At 38.4% G+C, this 18,897-nt stretch overlaps 1 protein-coding gene across 1 annotated transcript; it reads left to right on the forward strand.

Moving 5' to 3' along the window:
* The first annotated feature begins 1,197 nt into the window (after positions 1-1,197).
* LOC310943830 (uncharacterized protein) lies at positions 1,198-7,495 on the forward strand. The gene is made up of 6 exons (XM_083909501.1): positions 1,198-1,315; positions 2,426-2,524; positions 2,630-3,424; positions 6,054-6,196; positions 6,747-6,856; positions 7,050-7,495. Exons 1-6 carry the CDS (start codon positions 1,210-1,212, stop codon positions 7,186-7,188), a joined length of 1,392 nt encoding a protein of 463 aa, XP_083765627.1. The 5' UTR covers positions 1,198-1,209; the 3' UTR covers positions 7,189-7,495.
* Positions 7,496-18,897: the final 11,402 nt, after the last annotated feature.

Genomic DNA, 18,897 nt, shown 5'->3' on the forward strand with positions numbered 1-18,897 from the left:
TCACCATACATGTCATCACCATTATTATTATGCTGTAGACTGTAGTTCTATAATAAGTAGTAGTAGTCATCACTGACTAGCTGTCTTGTATAAACTTTTAACTTGACACAGTTGTTATATATCTGCTCCTGGTCACTTTCTTCTGTCTCTACTTCACTTCCCTCTTGTCTTTTTTCTCCCCCTTTTTCTCCCCCACCTCTCTTTTGTCCCCCATTTTTCCTTTCACCCCAACCGGTCGAGGCAGATGGCTGCACATCTTTGAGTCTGGATCTGTCAGAGATTTCTTCTGTTAAAATAGAGTTTTTTTTCTTTCCACTGATGCCAAGTGCTTGCTCATTGTGTGCATCGTTGGGTTTCTCTGCTCTGCATGATGTTGTCTATGTACAGAACCTTGAGATGATGTATGTTAAGATTTGGTGCTATACATATACAATTGAATTGAATTGAATTAATCTCTTAGGCAGCCACTGTAAATGTTGCTTATGGCTTATTAATTATGAAATAGAAAACACTTTTATCCTTTATTTTCTGTGTTCAAGATAAATAATAAAGAAATAATCACATCATTTTAACGCCCATGTCTGGAAAGAAACTTGAAAGGCTAAGTGACAAATACTGATTTTTAACTGAATCAGCAAACGGACGTTTGAACAAAACTTGAGTAATCAGGAGATTTTGCTGCATGTTCAGCATATTTGTGTTTTTGGGGAAATGTGCTCTTCCTCATAAGTGTGAATGGGGTGAGGACACGTTGTTGCTGATTTGTGTAGAACTCTTATTACACCAGGTTTATCCCCAAAGATGCCAAACACCAGAATCTGATTTATCTCACAAATCACTTCATCTTGATTGGCAAAGACACAAAAGAAACAAACCTAAAACTATGATACAACAAGAAAACTGATTTAGATTTTTAATTGATCAAGTTAAGCTCCGCCTATTGACCAACCCTCACTTTGTGATGAAGGACCACAAGAGTAAAGGGAACTTATGTAGATGTATTTGTGATAGCAGCATCAGTGCAGGGTGTACATTTGTTTTTCTTTCTGACACGGCACAAAACACAACTGACATCTTTTCATACACAGGTAAGAGCCATTTTGTTCATGAAATGTAAATATTAATTATGCAAAAACAGAAAAAAATCTCATTTCAAAAATGTCACTTTTCTTCTCGGCTGTTACAGAAGCTTATTAAACGTATTCAAAGATGTCTGTTGAGTACCGTGCCTCTACAGTGACAGACATGGACGCTGATGACAGCAAAATTGACTACAGGCAGCTTCTCGGGAATAGCAACAAGTTACGCTTGTGGGGTAAAAACTAAGAACTTTATTTTATATTTGTAACATGTTTTGTGATAGGACACTGTTTGACATTCTATTCATCTACAAATATGTTTCTGGTGCTCATATTTTAAAATGTTTGGGTTCAGTCTCTCATCAAGATAAGTCAGAAATGACTGCTTTTTATCACATTGATTTCCTTATTTGTTTTAGTTCATATGAATATAGTAACTGGAGCAGAAATCCTCAAAATGTGTGTTTAACATACTTTTCATTCCTAGGAAAGGGTATAAATTAAAAAATAATTCTCCGGTCTGACAGAGAACAAATGGACTTTCATGTTTCTCTGCTTCAGTTTCTTTTCATTTTGTTGATATTTTGAAATGCTTAACATTTCTTTGTGTTAGTGATCATTGTTTATTTATAATTTTTGCTAATGCTTTGCTTTTAAAATAAAATAAAATAATTAATAATTAGAAAAAAATTATTAGCATTAATTAAGCGTTATCAAGCGTTATGTTTTCTTAATCTCTGCTGATACATAGTGATTTTAGGTCTTAATATAATACATTTATTACAAATATCCCCTTTAATGTACATAACAACAGCTAACTTAGGAAAAACAGTACAAAATAAAAAAAAACATCAAAAACAGTGTGTGTTCTACACAAATGGGACTCATCAGATCACTTATAAAACATGGTTCATATAAGGATTTTTAATAGTCATTTCATAAACTGCTACATGGAAATTAAGAAAATAAATTTGTTTGTCAGTAATTTGCTCATTATTTATTTCCTATTTTAGTTTTGATGCATTAGATCACGAGAGGGAGTATTCACTAAAACAATGTGCAGACATAATAAATAAACCACAACCATAGAATGTAATGTCCACTGGTTTGTTGTGTGTGTTTTGATTTAAGTTACCAGATAAGGTGTGTTTTTGAAGACATTTCAAATAATTATTTGTGCATCGCTAAAATACCATTTAATTTGCCAGCACTTGGACTAAAAATCCTTCTTCTGTGCAGTTCTTTACAACAATCTTTTAAATAAATCTAGGTGAAGGTCCTAACCACAAGCTCCAGTGATCACTTCATGAAATTAAAGTTTCTGTTTTTATTTTGTTTATTGTCAGTTTATACATTGAGATTCAGCCCGTACAAGATTGCTACAGTTTGCCTCGGGCTCCTGAGTCTTCTCCTATTGGCTGGTGTCATCGGTCAGAGCATCCATCGTGAGTTCAACTCTTTGTTTCTCTCATATTCAGTCATGTTTTTAGCAAGCTGGCAAATGCCATTGTAAATGTACTCATCAAGAACATATTTCTGTTTTCTGGCAGATCGAAAGGTAGACAAAGACAATCTAAGCGATATAAAAGCTGTGATTAAGGAGAAAGAGAACCTACAGGAAGATATGAAGGTGGTTCGGAGAGAGAAACAGACTCTTGAAGCTAAACATAGTCAGTTACAGCAAAATTATGATTACTTAGGAAAGAAAAAAGACCAAATAGAGACAAATAACAATTTGCTGACTGCTGAAACCAACAAACTCAAGCTAAGCCAAAGTGAATTACAGACCTCTAAGGTTGCTTTAAGCAAAGATATTGAGCAGCTCAGAGCCAGCAGGAACTCACTGGACATCAATAACAATGCCTTGTCTGCAGCTGTAGACCTGTTCCGAACAAAGCTTGATGCATTGGTTAAACAGAAAAATGAGTTACAGATCAGTTATGACTCAGCGACCAGGGAGAGGGACAATCTACAGAACAAGTTCAATAATGTGTCACGATCAAAGGACAATCTGCTCAAGAGTTACAACGACTTGATGACAGATGTAGAAGAATTACAGGGAAGATACAACTACTCTAACAGTGAAAAGGACAAGATTGAAGGCAGTCACCAAAACATGACGAGGGAAAGAGACAATCTGCAGCTAGCTCTGAACATACTTAAACGTGCATTAGACAGGATGCACATTGCTTTCTTGTTGATGTCCCGGGAGAGAGACCAGCTTCAAAGCAGCTGCGAAAACGTAACTGAGGAGAGAGATGTGCTGAAACAGAAAATCACCAACTTGACAGTCGAGAGAGATTATCTGCGGACAGAAGCTGACAAACTAAACGTAACGATTAATGGTAAGTCAAAAAACATACATTGACTTGGTATGATATCACTTGTAAAAGATATTCTCTTCTCAATGTAACTTTATGAAATGTTCAAGGTTCAATCATAGCGGCGACTCTGCAACTGGGCCCATTTATCCCTCTCAATTGTAGTTTTACAGATTTCTTTTCCCGTGTGAATTGGCCATTAATATTACAGATGTCCTGTGGTAAAATTACATTACTTCAACTCCCCATGTAAAACTAAGCTCATCTTAAATGGCTTAAAATGGTTGAACATGACAATGCCATTTCTTCAAAGGCATTTTCATTTTCAGAGAGTTCCTGTTAGTTTTTCTTTGACAAATGAGCATATTGTTTTCAAAGGTTAAATACATTTTTAGAGAAATAGAGAAGTGGCAAAATACATATCCATAAATATTGGGACATTGACACAATTCTCTTATTTTTGGCTCTATGCACCACTAAAATGGATTTGAAATGAAATGAAAATTTGCTTTGACTGCACACTTTCAGCTTTAATTTGAGGGCGTTTACATCCAAATCAGGTGAACGGTGTAGGAATTACAACACTTTCTATGTGTCTCCCACTTTTTAGGGGACCAAAAGTAATGGAACAAACTAAACAATCATAAATCAAACTTTAATTTTTTAATACTTGCAAATTGCAAATCCTTTGCAGTCAATACCAGCCTGAAGTCTGGAAGGCATAGACATCACCAGACACTGGGTTTCATCCCTGGTGATGCTCTGTGAGGCCTCTACTGACACAGTCTTCAGTTCCTGTTTGTTCTTGGGGCATTTTCCCTTCAGTTTGGTCTTCAACAAGTGAAATGCATGCTCAATCAGATTCAGGTCAGGTGATTGACTGATAACATTCCATATTTGCTTTTACAGTTTGCTTTGGGTCATTGTCCATCTGCACTGTGAAGCTCCGTCCAATGAGTTCTGAAGCATTTGGCTGAATATGAGCAGATAATATTGTTGGAAACACTTCAGAATTCATCCTGCTGCTTTTGTCAGCAGTTACATCATCAATAAACACAAGGGAACCAGTTCCATTGGCAGCCATACATGTCCACACCATGACACTACCACCACCATGCTTCACTGATTCTCCACACACTTCTCTTCCCATCACTGTGGTACAAGTTGATCTTGGTCTCATCTGTACGGTGGTCGACAGGGCAAACGCACTGCAAACCCCAAAACTCCAGCAAATAACAAAACGCCAGCAAATATCAAAACGATGTGATGTAAAATGCATCATTCCGTGTCATCACAGACACGAAACAACAAAAACAGTGCTTCATAGAGAGACACAAAGAGAGTCGTGTGGAGCTTATATATATTAGTTTACATTTCAAACAAACAGCTAATTTCAAATCTACAGCTTTAAGGCTCCTCCAGCACATGCCAATGATTACCAATTAGGTTAAGGTCTGGAATCCTTTTTTAGCAAATCCGCACAATCTGGCATTGTCGTCTTGGAATTTGCGCCCCAAAAACCTGGTCGTTCAATATATTGAGACGCTAAGCAGTGATGGGACAATATACAATATCATTGCTCTTTGCGATTAAAAGCACTTACAAGTAATTAATTGCAGTGAATTTCTTTTTATTGTAATAATCGTTTTTTTTGTTCATCATGCCCTCTGGAGGTTGTTGCTGGAGCTCTCACAACGATTCTGTCATCAACTGCTGATGTTTTCCTTGGTCTACCTGTTCTACATCTGTTGCTTACTACACCAGTGGTTTCTTTCTTCTTCAGGACATTCCAAATGGTTGTACTGGCTATGGCCAATATTTGTGCAATGGCTGTGATTGATTTCTTTCCATCTTCTCTCAAATTCACAATTGCTTATTTTTCACCCATAGACAGCTCTATGGTTTTCATCTTGGTTTCATTTCTAACCTCCATCCATCCATTATCTACCGCTTCATCCTCCACCAGAGGGTCGCGGGGGGTGCTGTGCCTATCTCAGCAGACATTGGGCGATAGGCGGGGTACACCCTGGACAGTTCGCCAGTCCATCGCAGGGCCACATATAGAGACAAACAACCATTCACTCACACACTCACACTTACAGTCCAAAAACTCTAAATTGGCCACTTCTAACCTACCCTACCCAATTGTAAACTGAGCGTAGGCATTCAGTGCTATTGATTGTTTGAATAAACAATGTAATAGGACACACCTGGGCAACACAACACACCTGCCAGTCACATGTTCCTATACTTTTGCTCATGAAAAATGGGTGGGTTCAAACAAAAGGTGCTATCTTCTATGTTGTGTATCAGATCCAGATGTAAATACCTGGAAGTAAAAGCTGAAATGTTAATTTTTTGTCTCATATTCATCTTTTGATGTCAAACCCAAATGTATGATCTTAAATAAATGTAAACAAAACAAAATAGGTATGGACAGAAGGTAATGCCTGTTTAAATTTTAGAATCTAATATTTCAGTCATTGCAATGATTTCGTTAATTGCAATTATTTAGGTCAGGATAATCAAGACATTTTTTATCTTCCCGTGGCTATCCGCGAAGAAGCTCCAGTAGTAATGATCTGATTTTAAATTAAAAAAAAGCCTTTTATTCATTGTTTTTTTTTTTTCAATGAATGTCTCACATTTTCAGAGAGGAAATGTAAATCAGGCTGGAAGAAGTTTCAGCACAGCTGCTACTATGCTTCTGTTGGCAAGAAAACCTGGAAGAAAGGCAGAGAACACTGTCAAGGTGAAGGAGGAGACCTGGCGATCATAACAAGCCAAAGTGAAATGGTGAACATCATAATTTACTTGTGTTGTACTATGTTTGCGTTCCACTTACTGCATGTCCACATATACGATGAAAAAATGTAAAAGAGTTTGTCCCCAGGGATGAGCCAGCAAACGAATAACATCGGACACTGTAATTCCTCTCACTTTTTGTTGTGTCTGACAGCATATTATTCATGTTTTATGACCCACAAACAACCCAATCTCTCGACGTAGCAGGCAGGTGTTTGCAGTCTGAAATATTTTACAGTTTTATCCCACATTTTTAAAAATAATAGGCTCTGCTAAGGTACAATAATTTGTTACACATGTAGGTCGTATAGCATCTGTTAGTCTTGCAGAAAATATCTGGTTCTTCAGCAAATGGTCATCACACTAAACTCAGCCGTAAAAGTTTTTCTTACATTGTTAACATTAACTTTCAGTCCAACAAATTTCAGCTGTAGCTTTATGTATGTATGTTTTTTCTTTCTTTCTAATGTTCAGTGCATCTCCAGTCGTGGAAAACATTAAGATGATGGTAACGTTGAACTGTTTGTTGCTTCTCTCATAGACCTTCGTCAACAGCTTGTATTCAAATGACAAAGAAGCCTGGATTGGACTGTCTGATTCAGGAATAGAAGGGAACTGGAAATGGGTGGATGGCTCACCACTGACTCTAACGTAAGAAACAACATACAGACGTGTGTCAGAGTAAAACAGTGGCCTTCAGAGAGAGCAAGAAAGAACATATAAGGCAAACTCTAAGGCTATGAAGACCAAATACTTTTTTTGAAATCTTGAAAAAATAAACCTTCCATAATGTTACACACTGGACCTTTAACTCTCTTTGTGGCTGTCTCTTCTTATCCTGCAGGTTCTGGGGTAAAGGTCAGCCTAACAGCTATAGTGGACGGGAGCAGGACTGTGTGGAAGTCTGGCACCGTTCGTCAAAGCAAGCGGAATGGAATGATGAGAACTGTAGTTTAGAGCAAAACTGGATCTGTGAGATGTAGTTTTCCTGTGGTTGTAGTGCACAGCTATTACATCATCACTGTAATAGGTTTACATAATTGTAAATATGATCATTTTACACACAATTAATGCTCCAGCTGAAATAGACATTTAGTATATACATACTGTAATTGTGATATTGTATGACTATTTGATTATTTTAATCAGAGATCACAGTTACAACATAACAATGCATAATTGTAATATACTGCAGAAAGTAATTTGTCTCTGATGATGAACTATTTTCTAAATGTGTTTTAAGCTTTGACAAATTAATTTGCTTCACTAATTATCTATTTCAATGACAAATTAATACATTTCCCATGAGGACACTCAGTAATAGCTGCTTCTCTGATGTTTGCTGTTATCACCACTTCTTATAGGAACAGTGTTGGGGTAGTTACTCAAAAATTTTAATTAGTTACTAGTTACTTCTGTAAATTGTAATGAGATTACTTTACTAGTTACTGGATTTGAAAAGTAACTTCACTACTTATTACTTTACTTTCCCGTTTCTTAATTTACCCTGTAGATATATGGACAAACATCACTTAGCCTGCCCACATAGTGTTTATTGTATAATGTATACATAATGGCATGTAAAACCATATGATCCAAAGCAGAATGGATCATTTCTCTATGCGCAGTTATACTGTATCCACACATCCATATATGACACATACATAATGATTTTTATGATGAGGATGGAGTACCGTCTTGATGAAATACATGGGATCAGAGTAGATCTTAGTAAAACGTGTTAACAGATTCTCAAGAGCTCACTTTTCATTGTTTTCACTCCGTGGTCTCAATCTTTCTGTAGAAGACATTTAGCGCTGTAATTAAGGGAATAACAGATGCATCAGATCAGCTGATTTCTTTTGTTAACTGCTCAAAGAGAGAAAGAAGAGAGTTCTGTCACGGGGAGTTCTTAATCTGTGCTGTTTGCAGCCAAGTTTCGCTTTTGCGCAGATACTTTCCAGCATTTAATAGGTCCTTCTTGTTGGAATCGTTTTATTGGTGTTCCAAACTGATCTTGGACAGACTCTAAGCAGGTATAGACAGGTGCGTGATGGCCTCAGTTTTTGCATGCGTCATCGCAACATCGTTTCTGTGGTTACCGGGGGAAACGGGAGGAAAAAATAGGTCGTCTTTAGGACCTCCTGTCAAAAAGTAGGGCGTCTAATTTCTTATTATTTTCAGTACGCCCGGACGCCCTGCTGGCTAAAAGCCTGTTCTCCGGCGTCTCCATATCCATCTCCATTTTTCGCCTTCGTACCAGCAGCTACGTCACTCAAATCGATCTCCATGACAACAGTGCGTAGGAAAGCACACACACATCACTTAAACAGATTAGAACTTTACACACAGGCAAACTCGGCATGGGTAACGCAGAAAATGCTTTACTTTACTTTGATATTACCCAAAAAAGTAATATCGTTACTATAATCCGTTACTTTGTAACTTGTTACCCCCAACACTGTATAGGAACACACTGACTCAAGGACAATGGCCTCGGCTGTAAACATTATAGCCACACCGTCTGACTCTCTTGTGAGTCTTATTTTTACTTTACCATCACCAATTAAATATGATGTGAAGATGTGAAGGTGCCTTGGTGCCACAGCATTAAAACTCAACCCACACTATGGTTGAGAGGATAACCATCTATGGACTTATCAACAAAAGAGTAGTGTTAAACGAAGAGGAGTTGGATCATGTTGCCTGAATTCCCTCCAACATTTGCTTTCACATAAACAGTGATCCATCTCCTTATTGGCAAAGTTCCTTCATTTGTTGTTAGATATTGTTGCTGTCAGTGAGGTGTTAGAATTTTATTGTAAGTAAGTAACACTCTACACTTAACGCTGATGGGTGATTCTACATGTTTTTGAGGTAAAACAGAGCAAAGAAGGGAACTGTTGATACAGACTGACGTTTACAGCTGCTAGCCCAGTATGAAAAGCCACATGGATAGTATTACACACTGTACTGGATGATATCTCACCACCACCTTCACTAGCAATCATGAAATGGAAGATGAGGATCAAATCATGATGAAAGATCCCTAATATTTGAATTGTTTCACGTCCAATAAAAGGATCGCTGTACCCTTGGGTGTTCTGTGAGAACATCTCCCACTAAAAAAGCCACAATTAAATAGTACTGCCTGTTACTCACTTTTATATGGTGACTGCCATCTCTCTAATTTTCCAACAAATCAGGGCACACTCCGAGTAGCAGATGACCTGTCATCATAAATTCAAAAATGTAGAAATCTTCGATGTCCTCGACAGAGAGAATGGCCAGACACACGACAGGTAGGTTCCCCGAACCTGAACTCGTTGTTGAGATGATTTTGTCAATTGCGTTGAGAGACCAATTAATCAATTCCATGTTTTATGGTTCGAAGAGACATGTATGTATCCCAGCATAGGCTATGCAGAGGCACAGAAAAGCTGATGATGGCACTGCACTGCATGCCTATGCCCTCTACCTGCGAGGATGCTACAATGCTATGAATGCACTTAAAAGCATGGAGGATTAAGGATTAAGACCGATACTCCCATGTGCAGGAGACATCATGGTCACAAGTTCAACTCCACCCCTGGCTGGTTTTACTCAATTGCAAGTCACTTATCTACTAAATGACACGTACAAGCTAAAAGAAAGATGGAGAGCAATAGTAATAGCTTTGCCACAACAATTGGAACAAGAGACATACACCACAGATGACGCAAGAAATCAAAAGACTGAAAACCTGTGTACCAGTGGGTATAGTGGCAACTGCTGCTTTTGCAATAAAGGAAAGAAATTTGACAAATGCAAAATGTTAACATCTCAACCCCACAACATCAAAGTTCAGCTCCTTAAAGACCATGGTATCTGCTTCGGGTGTTTAACCAAGGAGCACATCAGCAAAACACGTAAATGAAGAATGACGCCAAATATGTCAAGGAAAACACCCTAGCATGCTACACATTGAGAGACAAGCAGTAAACGGAAAATATGTCGACCCAAATGAGAAAATATGTCGGTGGAACTCTCGTCTCGCAGGAAAAGGAGGAGGATATGGGCGCCGGAACAGACTGCAAGTTGTCAATAGTCACAGTACAGGTAAAAGCTTTGAAAGGCAGCAATACAATACTTACCTATGCTATGCATTCCTGGATCCTGATAGTACAGTGACATTCGGTACAGAAAAACTTATGAGGTGACTCAATGCAACAGGAAGGAAGACTACGGTTCTTCTTCAAACAACTTTATTGAACTGTACAAAAAATACACACAAACAAGGACACCAGTCACAAAAGAAAATATTTTCTCTCAACATGACCTCAGCAGATGGCCCTACCTGAAAGAAGTACAGGTGCCTGAAATTGATACAGAAGTGGAACTCCTGATAGAAGTAGATGCCCCGAAGGCAATTGAGCAGTGAGCAGTGAGAACCATCTTAGGATAGTGGTGAATGGACCACTCAACTCACCTGCAACTGTGGATGAACTTGGAAGACCAGTAGCATCAAGTAACCACACTCCTATTGAACAACTAAAAAACCTTATTGTAAACCAACATGATTTCCCTGAGGAAATCATGTTGGTACAGGTACAGGTACAGGACGGACCAGATGAGACCAGAGAGGATCAGAACCAACAGACGAGGGTCAGGCAGTCACACACACACACACACACACACACACACACACACACACACACACACACACACACACACACACACACACACACACACACACACACACACACACACAGTCCAAACCTCGAGTACAGGGGTCTCAAAGGCAAATGACCTGGGGCCACTACATGTCTACTCTGGTCAGCTAAGTGAAAAGGTAAAAGCAAAAATAAACAAAAGTCCATAAATATCAAAAAACATTTTAAATTAACCACATTATAAGTTGACATTAAGGTCGCATGTGGCCTGTGGGCTGCACGTTTGAGACCTCTGCTCTAGAACCTGCACAAGCATTTCAAGAAGTTCAGAAGTTCTTGTACTTGGGTAAATAAGGTACTTGAACTTCAACTTTTCAATATTTTAATTTTAGAACATTTTTTTTGCTTTATCTTTGGTATTTTGTTGATAATCTGCAAAGAAGCAATTTGTATGTATATGTTTTTTTTTTTATCTGCAACAGGCAACTATGTGAAATGATTCTGGCCTGCAAGAAGATTTCACAACTCTTAGGTTTTAATTAGTATTTTTTTTATTTAATCATTTATCAAAATAGTTCAGTGATTAATGTTGTGTATTCTGTTTCAAACAGAAACTGATGAGATTCAAAGTGGTTTCATGTCATGTTGAACATTCATTCAGTCCAGCACATGGTGGTGGATGGGAAGCCTGTGACCAGAGTCATCTCTAACAGCTTTAAGGAGAAACCACTGGAGAGTGAGTGACTACGATGCAAACGGACACATGATCATGTCCGTTTACCACTAAGTCGACAAACTACAGAGGCTCAGAGAACGAGGTCACATCATGAGGTAGAGAGCAGCAGTCAGTCTACACAGAGATGCTTGCTTGAGTGATTGGATGATCCCTCACAGTACCTGCAAGCTCCACCCACTTTTCTTGTTCTTGCATTTGTTGAACATTTTACTCCACGAAGCTACAGTCTTCGCGTCTGGCAAAGCTAACAGACACACACACACACACACACATACACACACCGGTGTGAACGCATGATGGGTATGATGGATAAAGCACTGTCCGTGGTGCTGAAACAACGCCAGATCAATACACCGTTGGCTACGTCGCATTTACGTATCAGACAAGCACTTACGATCAAACTTCAGCTATTAGTTTTTATTTAGAAACACTTTTGGATTTTTTGAAAAACATACAGCAGCATCAAGAGGGTAAGCCATGGGTGTCAAACTCTGGCCCGCGGGCCAAATTTGGCCCGCCGTGTAATTTCATTTGGCCCTTGAGGCAATTTCAAATTAACATTAGAGCTGGCCCACCGGTATTATACAGCGGCAATCGCGCTGAGTTTAACCGGCGATTTGGCGACTTTGATGGTCAGTAGAGGGGTATTTTCAAATTTATTAGCTTGTGAAAAAAGTTAATGTTGATATTTACCTCAGAAGGCTGCAAATAGAAAAGAGGCATTACATTTTTTATTTAAATTTTATTTGATATGCCATTGATATTTTTTAATTATTATTATTATTATTTGAAACTCGATTTTGCATGTCTCTATAAAGTTATATAAGCCTTGCTTGTTCAATATTCAATGCAAAACTTGTTTGGGTCCCTATTAAAAGGTTAATTTGTTCAACCTTGGCCCGCGGCTTTGTTCAGTTTTAAATTTTGGCCCACTCTGTATTTGAGTTTGACACCCCTGGGGTAAGCTTTCACGCGAGTAATAGACCGACAATTGTCACTACATCCCAAGGTATTGCTGGTAGTTGAGCCGGTTAACATGTAAATAAATCACGCAAACTTTATTTTTCTTTTTAATGAAATGAAACGATAACTAGGGATTTTGAGAGTTGACTGTCGAGGTCCACGTGTCGAATTTTGTCTATTTTTTTTTTGCGGGGGTGGAAGCTATTCTACACTGTACTACTTCATTTTAAGCTCAAAAACATGGCTGTACTGTCCAATATTGACCAACAAAGCAGCGCTATAATAAAAATGAAGGGCAAAAAAAGGAAAAATTCTCCGCCGGCACGGCTGTGTCTCCAGATGGCGGTCAGGTGGTGAAAAGCTGGTGTATCCATTGTACTTTTTCGGCCCAACCGCTCGTCGTCATTGTAACGTCTGATCGGACGCTACATTAATTTTGATTCAAAAAAAAATAATTATAAATTTGTAAAAAAAAAAAAGATATATATTTTTCCAAAATGATTTGGCGACCCCCAGAAATCATCTTGATGATTTCAGGTTTCCTGTTTTATTAACTAATTGTTAATGATTGTCATGTATAATTATTACTGTCATTTTTTATTTTTACCTTCAGTTGTGATGTATTTTCAGATCAGGACAATGATGCAGACTCAGGATCAGTGATGAGACAACAGCTGCAGCACCTCCCTCTGGACACCGGAGGTACTGACCCAAACATTGCTGCATATTACAATATTAGGATATTGTTTTGAGTCTGTGGGTTTGTCCTCAAGAATCATCACACTAACATGTCCACTGTCTGACTCCAGAACCGTTCACAGAGAGACGGAGAATAATAATAATAATAAGAGGAAGTTCATCTCTCTGGACGCCCTCTTGCATGTAGGTCTTCTTTCTGATCGTTCATCATTAGTTTTTTTTTCTGATAATAGAGGAAAACTAGTGATGAATCTCCTTCATGTCTTCAAGATCCAAGTCATCGACAGTGAAAAAGATGCAGATGAGTTCCAGCAGAAAAGGATGAGCAGATGTTTGTGGACGCACTGAAGGGAAAACTTCAGCTCGGAGCAGCCACAGCCCGCCTGGTTCACAAGCAAGCTCCGCCTCCATGTGCTACTGGCCCCAGATCAAGTAGGACATTTTAATGTTAGAAATGTTGATCTGAGCGGTTGTTTCTTGTGATACAGCTGGTCCCAGTCAGAAGACTGATCCTCCATCCATGGCTCCTGACACTTAAAGTGAGGTGGCCTTTGTACCAGAGACTGTTGGTATGTCGTTCATTGTAGAGCTGCAAGAATGATTGATTTATCCATTAGTTATCAACTATTTAATCAAATACCAAAGGCTTAGATAATAAATCAATGCATCAATCAATCAATTTTTATTTATTTTGTTCTTGAAATAAATCCTCTGATTTCAGCTTGTTAAATGTGAATATTTTCAGGTTACTTTCCTCCTCTATGACAGTAAACTTTATATCTTCTATATATCTGATACTTGATTTAAGTTTTAATGATGAGCTCTTGGGCTCTTTGGAAAACAATGATCCATATTTTCCATAATTTGATCACATTTTAGAGACCAGACAACGTAAAGTTTCGTGCTCCAGTCATTCCAGAATTCTATGTCATATTACAATATCATAGCATGAATGGATACAAACTATGACAACCTCAGTTAATGAAAAATACAAAACGTGCTTAATGTCTGTCAACTGTCTGGAAGAAACACAAACATAGACATGGGTTCATGCACTGTGCCTACACTTAACTGAAGTTCAGCAAGACTAAACACCGAATAGCCTTAGTGTGCTGGTACTTGAAGTATAAGAATTAATATTTTTGAAGAAAAAAAAAACTTTTTTACATGTTAAGCTTGATAAATGATTGATGTTTGCCAGATGTTATTTAACCTGGTTGATGTGTGCATCACATAGAACACAAGATCCATTAACACATTCCTTATAAAATGCCTTTAATAATAACAAAAGACACGTGTTGCAGCACATTATTTTATTTTAGCTCAGCGTCAGTCGTTTCTGTCGATTGTCTATTGTCTTAGGTTCAGCTAACTGAACCAGAAGGAGGCTCAGGTGTGGCAGTGCGGTGTTGGTCGAATTTATTTGCAGGCTCCCATGTGTCATCCCAGGTTTTGCCACTGTAAAGTATCATAAGTTGTTATAAGACAGTGCAAACTTTAAGATCATAAAAAAACAAAAAAAAACACTGAAATAAATTGATTTCACCAATAAATGATTAAGAGTGTTTTCATTTAGAGTCAACTTTTTGGGGTCAGGGTCAATAGTCAGTTATGTGGTCTAATAAGGGGCTATGACATGAACAAATGAAGAAACAGAGTGAGTTTCAACATTTGAGTATTCTGCATTCTTTATGAGTTAAAAAACGCTCTTTGTAAAAGAAGCACTAGAAAAGGTTTTAGGCTGTTTCAGAAAGCAGGAAACTCTGAGCATAAGCGCTAAAATACATGAGAAATGGATGTGGGACTTGTGCATTTGCAGGATGTCCACAGTCAGTGTCCTGTGGTTGCTGCCAGCTTCACTGTGTGCATGTTGAGTTTAGCTAAGTCATGATGAAGTTTGTTCTAAAGGCTTTAGAAGCTCGGCTACTTCACTTGCCCTCTGGTACAATGAGGTATTTATCTTCATTGTAAAAGTTTCAACTAGATATAATTGGACATGCTGCAGCAGCCATGTCACACCACATGCACCCCATGTATTTTTTGGTCATAACCCTGAACTCCTGAGTTGATGAACCCTGACAAGGAAAGCGCTCAAGTTGTCAGATTCAGGACTGAAACTCTGAGTTGGTTGAACCGGACAGAATTCATGTTCATGGTAAACAAAAAAAGACTTCATAAATGGATCTCTGATACTATGATTCTAATGCATGTAGAGTGAGAAGAGTTATCTTTAAATAAAACAGCCCCAGTTGAATTGGGTAAAAGTATCGATAACTTAACAATATTCTAATATATCTCCATTATATGAATTCTATTTTTTCTTAATTGTATAAATTATGTTCTGTCAAACAATGGGAACATTAACATCATGAGTGAAAGAAACGCTTCATGCCGATTTTTAAAACTGAGATCATACATTATATACAATAAACATTGTAATGGAACTCATAAGCTCTCTGCATTGAGTCACAGTGTTAAAAAAGAAGGACATGCATTATGCTTTGAGAGATATAATCAAGAGATGTAATTAATGTTGCTTCCAATGCAATTTTTTATGGACTAAATCAATGAGGAAATGAAACAGCTTATGTGGTACACAGAGAAATGGATGGTTTCTAGAAATGGAAATTCAGTTCCCTAAAATTCCCTCATGAGTGTGAGGATAGTTCTCAGCTACCATCAGGTCACCAACTTCAAACAGGAGGTGGAGCAAATACATTACTTCTCATGTGCTACTTTTGTTATAGTCCTACAAACATGGGACTTTCTTGGACTCTTCATTAAACAGTAGTGGAAATAGAACAATTGTGTATGAATTCTTACCACATGGAGCAAGGCAACCAGCACTTTCACTTCTTCTTCTTCTTTCCCCTACACACACACACACACACACACACACACACACACACACACACACACACACACACACACACACACACACACACACACACACACACACACACACACACACACACACACACACACACACACACACACACACACACACACACACACGCACACGCACACACACACACATCCATGTCCCTTTTATGCATATTCAAACAGTTTATCAGTAGTTACTTTAGAATAGAGGATTAATGTTTCTTGACCTAAAACTCTGTACTCTGTATTCGATTAAGCTACAAAGCATCGCATTCATGGCTTAATAAACTGTTCTTCCCTTTTCCTCATATTAGTTTGTCAAATATGTAGCAGACAAAAGATTTTCAAGTTTCGCTCAATTTCTGGGAGGATATATGAGGTAAGATATTATAACCATGTTCATTTTCTATATCCTTCATTTAGTTTCTTGTTTGTCTCAGTGACTCATTCTTGCCTTTCAACGATACAACTATCCAGTGATTGTATGAAAAGCTACAATTATTGTTCCTTATCTGTGTGTGTGTGTGTGTGTGTGTGTGTGTGTGTGTGTGTGTGTGTGTGTGTGTGTGGGGAATGTCACTCTTTGGCAGCTGGTGACAGCATGGGAACCAGGAAGTAAACAAAATAAAGCCAAGAGATAAACAAGAAAGGGGAGAGAGAGGAAGTAGTGGAGGGATCTCTGACATGACGGTTGTCACGGCGACACTATATGGGTTTCTATATATTCTCCATATAAAGTGAATGAAAAATAGGTGTACCCCAGTCAGCGTAAAAAAGACTAAAAAGATAACCCGCGAAACTTCAATTCCGTAGGAATACAGCGGACATGGTAATACAATTACGTCACCCATTTCTGATTTCAGGGTTTCCCTCAGTGTATTATATTTTTCTATACTGGGGAACAAGGGCGCATGCTCCCCCATGTAATCGGTGCAGCGCACGCTTGTCCAGGTGCCGATTGAAACCCAAGTCACACTACCAAGTGTGTCATTTTTACGGTTATATTGTTCTTGTCAATAAATATGTTATATTTAGGGATGCACCGATAATTCGGAGGCCGTTAACACAGCACAACACTGTGGAACAGCACCTGTTAACCCATTAAGGCCTGAAGCGCCTGGAAAAACATTTATCTAAAACCTGAGCTTCAATGCCTACTAAATGACTGATTTCTCAGCCTCTGTAGCAGATAGGAATATCTGAAGTCAATCTACCACCCCAAACGTTGAAAGTTGACGCTAAACGGGTACCCAGTATAGGTTAAGTTCTGACGCTAGGGGACACTGACCGATCGTCACCCATGTGACGAGTTGGGAGTGAGACCGTGTTGTTTCCAACAGGAACCTGGAGTTTTCATCACTTAACACACAGATAAGGAGTTGTTGATGAAATGCTGCCTCCATGAACTATCAAGCTTTCACAAACTTAACAAACAAGGCAGCAGTAGACCATCAGCTCCTGTATCTCTACAAGGAAATGATGTTGACTTTCTCTACAGAACTCAACTTTTAATATAACTAGAACAGTCAGAAATAAATTAGTAACAAGTAAACAAGTAAAATAATAACGATATTATAAATAATAATAATAATAATAATAATAATAATAATAATAATAATAATAATAATAATAATAATAATAATAACAATAGTAAATTAAAATAATGATGGCAATAAAAACAATAAATAAAAGTAAATAACCAATCTACTTGCACCACTGCACAACTGGCAAAAAACACTAATAACACAGTAAACATCAAGACAAAATACTCTTCTTTTTCAAAAAACAAATCAGTGTTATACTCCCTCAGCCCATCTTTTGCAACTTCAGCACAACATTTATCATACAGGACTGCAACTCTGCTGAAATTTTTACGTAACGCTTGTCCAAAGTCTTAACAAGTGTCTTGAATCCTGGGTTGCTTACAGTAATGATGCTTACATGTCCTTCGCTACCATAAATGTCACAGCCTCTGCTATTTCCTGATGTCTGTGGACATGGTGGGATATGGAACAGCATTGTTAAGAGTGTCCTTAATAGAGGACTGTGTTGGCGCTGACTGACAAGCTTTATCGCCTGGTCATAGACAACTTCATGGCTGAACTTTAAGTGATTGAATAAGTTGGTCGTGTTGCCTTGAGGAACAGACATGCCATGTTTTCAATCGCTCGCTCCTCATATTATTGATCCACACACGTCACACGCGTGCTGCAGCTGCACCTAACACGGGTGCTTTCAAGGTGTTTTTCTAGCATAGGAATTTACATACATGTTAATCGTGTTTGTAATGTTTATATGATCATGTGAAGCCAAAATCGTATTTGTGGTTAAAATTAATTTAATCGTCCAACCCCCCCCCCCCCCCCCCCCCCCCCCCCCCCACACACACACACACACACACACTATATATAAGGACTGCACGGGTGCGAATAATAATAATTAGCGACCTTATCTCTCACTTTGCCCTGCGATGGACTGGCAAACTGTCCAGGGTGTTTCCCCCGCCTATCGCCCAATGTCTTCAATGCCCCCCCCCCCCCCCCCCGTGACCCTCGGTAAAGCGGTAGATAGTGAATGGATCTCTCACTCCATCTTAATCTAATTTCACTTCACCAGTGGCTGAAGTAACCCTAACCCTAACCCTATGTGAGGAAGAGGAGGAAGATGAGAGAGTAATTTATGCTTGTCTATTTACACCACTGTATTTTAATGTTGGTGATAATGGTGTTACTTCAAGAGCTCAATATTTTCTCAGGTAA

Source organism: Microchirus variegatus (assembly GCF_963457635.1).
Source record: "Microchirus variegatus genome assembly, chromosome: 23".
NCBI lineage: Eukaryota > Metazoa > Chordata > Actinopteri > Pleuronectiformes > Soleidae > Microchirus > Microchirus variegatus.

What these genes read in the sequence shown, in the direction of transcription:
- LOC310943830 (XM_083909501.1), top strand. Translation starts at nt 1,210, where the DNA reads ATGTCTGTTGAGTACCGTGCCTCTACAGTGACAGACATGGACGCTGAT. An exon ending in ACTAAACGTAACGATTAATG is followed by an intron (nt 3,425 to 6,053) that starts GTAAGTCAAAAA and finishes TCACATTTTCAG; the next exon opens with AGAGGAAATGTAAATCAGGC. An exon ending in TAACAAGCCAAAGTGAAATG is followed by an intron (nt 6,197 to 6,746) that starts GTGAACATCATA and finishes CTTCTCTCATAG; the next exon opens with ACCTTCGTCAACAGCTTGTA.